Source organism: Sycon ciliatum, chromosome 1, assembly GCF_964019385.1.
Source record: "Sycon ciliatum chromosome 1, ocSycCili1.1, whole genome shotgun sequence".
Lineage (NCBI taxonomy): Eukaryota > Metazoa > Porifera > Calcarea > Leucosolenida > Sycettidae > Sycon > Sycon ciliatum.
In genome coordinates, this window is record NC_088643.1 from 80,821,418 (window position 1) to 80,831,137 (window position 9,720).

Here is a 9,720-nt window from a genome sequence, read left to right on the forward strand (position 1 = left end):
GCACCATGTGCACTGCAGTCTGCAGACTCAGCAACAACGACAGCCTACAATCATAATGTCATTACTACACAAAAATATTATGGTACACTGCTCAAAGACTCAGTGCCTTCATCACTACAGGCTAGGCTACAGCTACAGCTGTTGTGCCCCATGGGCATGGCCCAGTGGTCAACAAAGAGAATCTGGAATCTTGGTTGGGTCTGAAACACTCAAGCATCGATGCATCGGCGGGCCACCCCTATAGCCTACAACAAAATAATCCTGATTCCAGGTTTCCTGATAAATGCCAGGAAGGTTCGCATGAAGTAATCCAAGAACTACTGAGCGAAAAGAGGCACGCACCCTCAGTAAAACTGTAATCCTCACACGAGTGCGTAAGCATACCCCCCCAATCCACCACCACAACACACACACAAGCGTACATGCATGTCAGCATGAACAATCACACCACGACACGAGCAAGCAGGACTGGGTAAAGAAATTGCATGCCGGACTGGCGAGAGTTCAGAGTATTATTGTTGATGCGGAGGAGGAGGGCGAGGATTCAGTGAGGAGCAGAGGGCAGCGGACCTGCGCCTTTAGCCAATGAGAAATGCAGGAAAAGAGGCTGCCGATCCACATTGCCAATGCATTGCTGGCTACACAATGAGGTCAGTAGATCCTGTAAAAATATCAATGAATCAAGCATATGCAGAAAGAGCACGGACCCGACAGCTTACAGCATCAACAAGAGCTGATAGCGGTAATGCTAAGTAATTAGTTTTACCTGAATCTAGGACAAGCATACAATACGCACTGCAGCAGCCCGGTAGTGGTGGAAATCGGTGACCGGCTAGCAGTTCATGTGCTAAAGATGCAGGTGCGATGTGTAGCGGCAGCTACAAATACACAATGGACAGTAATGAGATCAGACGTTTACAAGACAAACAAAATGGCGGTTAGCTACGAACAGACATGGTGTGCTGAAGCGGCAAAAGTACGGGGGGGGGGGGGGGGGGAAAGCATAATACTGTACAAATCAGCTCCTAAACATGAAGAATGAACATGAGACAAAGACGAGAACGCAGTGCAGCAGAACAAAGCAAATTATATCTATGTACAGCAATGGCTCTACTTCCGATTTTTCTTCAAAAATATACAACGATGAAAGATACAAATGACTGACCGGTGACCGCATTACAGTAGCACACTGAGCAAGAAGAAGAAGCAGCAGCAGCAGTAGTAAAACAGCAGACGCGGTACTGACGCAGGCCATAGCGATACACATCAACCTGGAATGTGGTCTGATCAGTCGAAAGAATAGCACCAGCACAACGGCAAAGATCAGTTCTCCTGGTTCTGAATTTGGACACCTTCCACCTGCAGTGCGAGAAAAGAAACATTGCAAAAACAAGTACTTTGAGCCACAAACAGAGAATAATAAAAAGAAGCAACACACAAAACACAAAGTGTTAAATTCTACACTAACAGGTCCAAAAAGTGAGAGCACTCTTCATTATACTGGTAGTTATACTGGTAGCCTTCACAAGAGCTACCTTGGAACAGTTGCGTATTCCCCGGGGGAAGCAAGTACAGTTGCGCTAGGCGAAGTGCGACACAAACTGCTAAGCTGGTGGCCTGGACCCGTCCCCATTAAATCACTGTACATGGGCATGTCAAGCAACATTCGTACTACCAAGAGTACACGACCCAGGTGCGTGCGCCGGTGCCCTTCAAGGGGGGGGGGGTTCCGGGGGCCTCCCCCGGGAAAAGTTTCAAAAAAATGAAGCAAAATCCTGCATTTTGAGCGAAAAGAGGGGGGTTCCGGGCACCCAGGAACCCATACGGGGCACGCGCCTGCGACTCCCGAGAGTGGGCAACGCCTGCATGTAGGCGCACAGTGATGTACCAACAGAATTTCAAGTTGACATCATTTATATGATGCAATGCCCCTCGCAGGAGTGATTTACGACGTTGTACTGGGTGTCAACGCACCACATGTGTTTCCTTTGCACCAGTTAGTACAGGATCAAAGGGGGAGCTGTTCACTATACAGTCCACAGGCCCAGGATATGTCTGATACTACGGGTACAATGTGCATTGCATTGAAGACATACCGTTGCTTCAGGCAACTTGGAGATGGTGCGCTTCAAGACTTCCTCCGGAGGAAGATTCTCGGGCAGGTAAAATAATCTTGAGAGAAGCAGGAGTGATGTGGGCAATTGTTGGTCAAGATGCATTTCCAGCCACTGCACAAAGAAGAGGAGAATGAGAAAAAGGAAATGGCTGTCATAAGAACGCTGCCAGAAACATACAAGTGTACAACGACTTGAACAAGTTGCCGAGACGGAAAGATTCCAAGTTAAGGAGAATCAGCACAAGACATTGTGAAACAGACTTCCAATTAAATGACTCAAGGGACAGTACCTGCTCAAGCTGCTCTTTAATTCTATCTTCTGGGAGTCCAATTGCCCTCATACCACGAGCTTGGCAGGCCTGCTGCAGCTCCTTGATGGACAGGGAGTCAATTCCTTCCTTTCTAATTAGCTGCACAGTGAAAGCAGAGGACAACATGGCACAGGTATGTGCATTTGTTGCTTCAGTAAGAAGATTGCCAGCAAATCAAGAAAACGAGCTTTGTTTACTCTCTTTTTTTCTTCATATACTCATCGTATGGGAGCTACTGTTGTGGACAGTGAAATCCGTTGAGAAATCAAGCGGCCACAGGGCGCTGGCCTTGCAGCCGTGAGCACTGCTGGTCCATTTTAGCAGTGTGTATGTGAACTACAGTGTGTGTACGGGCTAAGGCAGTAAGGGCGCCGGCTCTGGTCACCCCACCGGATTTCAGCATCTACAAGTGACGGTTTAAATGACAGACTACAACAGTAAAAATAGCTGTGTGCCAAGTGCTCTGTCTACAGCAACATCCAGCCATCACCTCATACCCAGGAGTAAAACAGACAGACTGGGATGAACGTGAAGGGACACCACAACCAATGTAACAATGTCAAAATGCATCAATTTCATGCCGACTTGAATACAAACCACCCGAAACGCATGCCAATACTGTACCAAGAAGATCTTAGAAAAGGAAGCACATCCCACAGATCTCAACACTGACCTTATCATCATACTCTAATGATTGGAGCTTCATCCTCAAGTTCATTCTGAGAATGCGGTCAGGGCCAAAAGCTGGCAGCATCAGCATTCTGCACAGTGGCTGCAGCTCCTTGTGCGTCAAGCTGTCCAGCGTCAAATCATCCTCAAAGAGTTTGGAATAGCGAATAATGTCGGCGTTCGAAACTGGCATGCCCGTTGTCCTGACCTAGTTGCAGTAGAAAGATAGATGGCAGCAAGGAAACATCAATGCACTAAACCTGCATAAATGGATGCTAACTTGCAACACCAGACACACAACACAACGGAAATAACGAAAGACACTCCGGGTGATACAGAGTTTGTTATATAAGCTGGATAATCATATCGAGGTCCTGTGGTTGTGTGATCCATGACCTAGAAGTACATCAGCAATACTCTCCATGCTTTCTGAATGAGGCCGGCTCACTTCCGAACTGCCGTTTCACACTTCGAAATTCATGCAGGGCAACTTGCTTCATTGTAAGCTGAAAACCAGCTTTTCCGGCATCACCAATGGCCTGCAGACAGCCGTGAATCCAAAAATTCTTCCAGACTCACTACAGATTCTTATCTTGATTCAACAGCAAGCTTTGGCAATGCCATAGCTGAAACCTATGCTAAACTGATGAAATGCACACCTCCACAAAGAGCAGTGAATCATCAAGCGAGGCAAACAGTCAAACAAATACACCATACTCGTACCTTGCGGATAAAGTCAGAAAACTCCTTGATTTGGTTTCTCTTGTCGCCTTCCGCACCATCAGCCATCTCCTCCAAAGTATCTTGCAAGAAACCAGCCATCGACAACTTTACATTCAACTGCGTTTTGAGCTTCTTCCTCTGTGCACGCCAAAGTATCAAATAGAAGCAGAAGAGAATATGTGTCACTACATCAAGTGGACAGTCCACTAAGGAGAGTCTGGTAATACAAGCAGAAGCAGATTCTATTTCGAACCACGTATGAAAGCAGACTGGACACTGCACAAGGACTGGCAAGCCAGAAGCAGCTCACAATACCACAATAGATATCCTACTTATTACCGGTACAGTCAGATGTACAACACACAGTCAACTTGCTATACACATCATATGCACGTGTACAGTACGTCCCTGGATAGTTGGCCATTTCAACCTTGCTAAGCCTCACCAACGCAACTTATAGTGAAAGGCTGAGAACGGATTGCAGTGAGTTTTGACACCAGCAAAGCATGTAAACCTTACTGAAAACATGAAAACAAAACCAGAAAACATGAACCCCGCGCCACTGACCTTTGTATCCTTGTCTTCAAACGTTGAAGGAAGTAAATTTGGGAAGAAGTAGACAACGAACGGTAACAAAAACTCCATGAAAGGGACAATAATGAACACGGAGAAAGGTATCACACGGAAGACATCAGCTGTTGTGCGATTGAGCTGTGATCAGGAAATGTAAGACCAGAAGAATCAAACACAAAGGAAATGTCAAAGGTGATAGATGAATTGAACTATTTCAACCATTGCCCGACTTCTGATGCTATTAAAATGTAGCATGAATATTTCCCTACGTACGCAATTCCGCACATGTATACAGCTCCATATATTTTCTATATTTCGATTAATTCTTGTTGGCCAGAGATCATTTAGAAGGTGGCGAAGATGTATGGACAGCTCCATCTGTATGAAGACTAATGTCTCCCTCGCAAGCAGGGATGACAAGTGCTGCAGTCAAGCCACCAACTGTACCATATCCCAATGGCTGGAAACTAAATGCTGGCTGGTCGAAATGTTATACCACGCCAATCCATGAAAACTAATATTATTAGACGTTCCAAATTTAGGGTGTCATCGATTAGCGAATCTGGATTGAGTGCGAGCAGGTGGTGTGGTCCGTGCAACGCTCGCCCAATTAAACAAAGGAAAGGGTTAGTACGCCAATGGTACGCATACCATCCGAAGATTCTGTGAAAGCAGTCAAAAAACGTCCAAAGCCCATTTCCACTCCGGCCACTCCAGGTGTGGGGGCCTGTGTGGTCGCATTGCACTCCAAGTAAACCTACTCCATATTCGACCTAACAATCATGCTCACTCGGAGCGCATTTGCTCGGGATTCGCCCAATCGATCATGCCCTTGGTTATCATACAATATACTGTTGATGGTGGGCCTTTCTCCCGTCTTGGCTGAAATCATGTAAATAGAAAAGCAATTTACAAAAGGGCCCCCGAACGTAAAATTTTCCTGCTGCCACACCACAAGCACTGTACTGTACTTGTACTTGCTCGCTATCAAAACTGGTCACGTGGGTCTCCCCGGGAGAGGGGAGAGATCTCTCTCTCTCGCCTCTCCAGGGGGAGACAAGCACTGTACCCATTTCAACACTGACCTGCTTTCTCTCTCTTCGTGTCAACCCTTCGCCTCTTGAACTTTTCCGCAGGAGACCATAGGCCAGGCGTGCATCGATAAACAGCAGCCTGAAGCCATGATAGTAGTGCTTGACCTCCTTGACGAAGCGTGTAGTGAGCGAGGGTTTCTTAATGATAAGACTCTGGAGAGAGAGAGAGAGAGAGAGAGAGAGAGAGAGAGAGAGAGAGAGAGAGAGAGAGAGAGAGAGAGAGAGAGAGCATAATCAAGCTTGGCCACCACCACCTCCACCCTCACCGTCACCACCTCCACCATCACCATCACCACCACCCTCACATACATGTACATTCTCATTGAGTGGTCATAACAAACCAACTGCTTCATGCTGAATAATCATAAAATCAATGCAACTAGACACCCTTAGCAAACAACGGTAACGCTATTTTTTACGGTACTTGTACCTTGATCACCCAAATAGCGTTGAAGCTGCAGCGTACAAACGTTATGGGGGCTGATTTATCGTTGTGACCAACGGTACGTGTTTTGGCCAAATATTGCATAGTCCGTACGCATTTCACCTTGTATCGCGTATATGGTGACAAAAATGGTTGTACCGTGCGAAATCAAAGCTACTCTCGTGGCAACAGCGTACTAAAAATAGCGTGCATCTTGCTAAAGGTCGAACCCAAATCACGGTATTTTCCCCCTTACGATAATACCGTTACAACATAACGTTTTTTGCTAAGGGTGTCTAATGTGTCATGTGTACATTAACATCTGTGAAGTTGAACATGCCGATAAACATGGTGATAATATGGAATGATGTATATTTCGGGAGGCCTCATATCAATATGGTACGCCACATCAGAAAGAAAGAAAAAAATGATCCTGGTTTTATATAGTTAGGCTTGATTTTCCCGAAGTGCATTGGCATCTTGCAGTCAATTGAACCCTTCTGCACCGCTCACAGTTCCCGTTCAGTCATAGACGTGTACACATTCAGCTGGATGTCTATAGCATCATCCTAGCCGACGTACGTCAAGATTGTAACAATGATTTAAAGCCCAGATCGGTATACAATAAAGTCGTATTCTTACATCTGCCTCCTTCCTGATCTCTGAAGCCTTGCTGATAATCTCCTCCTTGGACTTGCCAATGACCTTTTTCGACTTGTCAATCTGCTCCTTGTCTATTTGCTCCCTGAAAGACAGAACATGAAGACGGTGTCAGGATATGGCGGGCTACCACAACAGCGGCATAAGGATTTCCCGGGAATGTCCAATCCCTATTACTTCGAAGGACACCTCCACAATGCGACTACTGTTTGAAATGCAAAACCGGTTGTGTGGCTTGTCATCAAAATTGCATCGGCCTCACTTCAAAGTCCAAACCCAATTTCCCCCGTCCCCTTTGCCCCATCCCCAACCACACCATGGGGAAACCGTTTATAGAGAATGATGTCCAAGGTTCTAGCCAGGAATAAATTGTAGAGTGCGGGGGCAGGGAAACAAACAGTTCCCCAATTTGTCCATGTTCCATTATTGCCTTGTCACACAAAAATGCAACGTACGGGTGCAGTGATCACCCGGAATGATCGATTCGGGGGCGCATTTCCGTTGCGTGAACTGAAAATATAAAATCGAAAAATGAGTAGGGCGGTGCGCCATCAGAGTAGAGGTTGCCCCTCCCCAACTGGCCAGAACCCTGATGTCATCATGGTGGTAAGTCAGCGAAACCGCTTATGACCGCTATCATGGGCGCTATGTATACAGCGCATGTCAGCGGAGCCGCTTATGGGTGCTGTGTATACAGCGTATGTCAGCGGAGCCGCTTATGGGTGCTATGTATACAGCGCGAGTCGCTAAGCCGGGACTTGCCAAAGCATCTCAACCGATTATGTAATAATTGCATAACCTCCATACAAGTACACCACCACGAGAGAGCTCAGCTGAGGACCCTCCGCTATGCTTGATCTTTGCCTACATGACTCTGTACAATGTAGGTCATCAACAGCTAGCTGTGTCACGGTTGAATGCAGTGCGCGCTTGGTGCGCACTGCATTCTTTTTTGTTGGCCCTGTCACGTGATATTCGAATGCACAGCACACACATACATGTAGATATGCGAATGACAGCATGCACGGCACACACATAGATATGCGAATGCCAGCATGCACGGCACACACATAGATATGCGAATGCCAGCATGCACGGCACACACATACATGTAAGCGAATGCCAGCATGCATGGCACACACATAGATATGTGAATGCCAGCATGCACGGCACACACACAGATACCGTAATTCCGCGCATATAAGCCCATGGGCTTATACCAGTATGTGAAATAATGCAGTTTGGGAATAAAATATCCAGTAAAACATGTTCGTTTTTAGCCCATGGGCCAATATTCGAATTTTGAAGGTTCACGAAAAAGTACAAGTCCGTTCTCATAGTGGGTCTATCATACTCTACTGGTAAACTACTAAACTCCACTGACCTGCTGTACCATGGTAGCAAGAGTCCATATTGTGAAAAAATTCTACTTGACAAGTGAGTCGTGTGTGTGCCTGTTTATTAGCCCATGGGCTTATAAACGGAGGTGGGCTTATATCCGGATATAGGTCCATGGGCTTATATGCGCGGAATTACGGTATGCGAATGCCAGCATGCACGGCACAAACATAGATATGCGAATGCCAGCATGCACGGCACACACATAGATATGTGAATGCCAGCATGCACGGCACACACATAGATACGCAATAAAGCGGTGTGGAACCTGACTAGCGGCAGACGCTACTATTCGTAACGTCATGTGCATAGCTACGGGACTTTTATAAAAGCTGAGTTAGACACACAGCAAGCGGATCACATGTCTGGAAGTGAAACGCAGACAAGAAGTGCTCGTAAAGAGAAAATACAGAATTTGTGTCCAGACAAAATTAGTAGGAAGCATGGTTGAAAGTTCAAATCAGAGCATGCTCATCAAAATAATTGAAATAATAATCGAGAAAAGTGACGCACAGAAGTTGCCATTCATGATAAACCCATCCACGCATCGATGCTTGCACAGTTGCAATACACGGATATCCACGCGTGTGTGTAGAGCATGGCAGGCATATTGGTGATAAATACATCGAAAATCAATGACTGCACGTACATGCATCACTAATTCACTATGTACGATGCACGCACGTGTATCACACTGCACTTCATACTATCAATAGCTTACTGGGATTTTTCGTGACAAGCCCTGTACTGTGTTCTCCACAGCGGTGCAGCCTGGACACGAAACGCCTCTACAGAAGAGAACCATGGTACAAAGTAAAGAAAGAGAACATCTTTAACTTATCTCGATACTAGTAACTATACAGTCATGTGCATTTGATACAATTCTACACTCTTTCGAGAGAAAAAGTAGAATTATGGTATATCAATATTGCAATATAGAATACTAGTAGATTGATACTTTACGACTGAGAGTATATGACTGCACAGCATCTTGGTGCACCGTGAATACACTAAACTTTCGTTCACAACCTAGGGCAGGCGCTTAGCCAGCCATAGGAGCAGAGAACAGCGGAATCACTTCGCTTCTTACCGTTCCTATAGCTGTACAGGCATCTTCGCAACGGGACCATGGAGCATCCCACAGCACGAAAACTTCGGGAAAGCATAATCTCCACCAAATAACATTGGCCTCACTCTTGATCCCCAGTTTCCAAGACTGACTTCTTTATTCAACTTTCATTCTTCGCACAAAATCAGCGATCCACATGAAAGTGGAAACGAAGATCAAGAACTTTCAAGTAGTTGGAATCACTTCGCTGTTTGATTTTTTCTCTGGCTGCTCTGTGCTGTACTGACTCTGACTGAGTTGTATCATCATTTTCGTCAATAATGATGATCAGCATCACTTCACTGATCTTGTCTTGTGCAAGACGTTTCCACAGCTACGAAGCATCGATGACGTGCTCTGTTGGACTATGATTCATACCCTGGCCCTGCAGACTCCGAGTCCGAGTAGATCTACGTCGAGTGCATGCAGCTTCAAACGACCCACGTGCCCTTTGCTAGGTTACGACCAATCAGCAGCCTCGGAGAGCGGGCTTTGATATTCCATCAAAGCCCGCTGTCATTGACAACCTGTACGAGAAAACCATCAAAGCCCGCTGCCATTGGCAACTGTACGACAAAACCATCAAAGCATCTTGTGGAGTTGGAAATCTAGCTCCAGCACCGCAGAACTCTCAGCAGTATGCT

The 9,720-nt window shown here is 46.1% G+C and overlaps 1 protein-coding gene across 1 annotated transcript; it reads right to left on the reverse strand.

Moving 5' to 3' along the window:
• Positions 1-477: 477 nt before the first annotated feature.
• Positions 478-9,354, reverse strand: LOC135805794 (mitochondrial proton/calcium exchanger protein-like). Its single transcript, XM_065319894.1, has 10 exons — positions 9,059-9,354; positions 8,690-8,756; positions 6,553-6,655; positions 5,478-5,639; positions 4,387-4,530; positions 3,820-3,957; positions 3,101-3,304; positions 2,407-2,526; positions 2,097-2,228; positions 478-1,359 (listed from the first exon to the last, which is right to left on the reverse strand). The coding sequence occupies exons 1-10, from the start codon at positions 9,132-9,134 to the stop codon at positions 1,324-1,326; spliced, it is 1,182 nt and encodes a 393-aa protein (XP_065175966.1). The 5' UTR covers positions 9,135-9,354; the 3' UTR covers positions 478-1,323.
• Between the last annotated feature and the right edge of the window lie 366 nt (positions 9,355-9,720).

Excerpts from the sequence above, each read along its gene's own strand:
- LOC135805794 (XM_065319894.1), bottom strand. The coding sequence starts at position 9,134 with ATGCTTTCCCGAAGTTTTCGTGCTGTGGGATGCTCCATGGTCCCGTTG. Across the intron at positions 8,757-9,058 it reads CCTGTACAGCTATAGGAACG|AGGCGTTTCGTGTCCAGGCT; the intron begins GTAAGAAGCGAA and ends TCTCTTCTGTAG. Across the intron at positions 3,305-3,819 it reads TTTCTGACTTTATCCGCAAG|GTCAGGACAACGGGCATGCC; the intron begins GTACGAGTATGG and ends TACTGCAACTAG.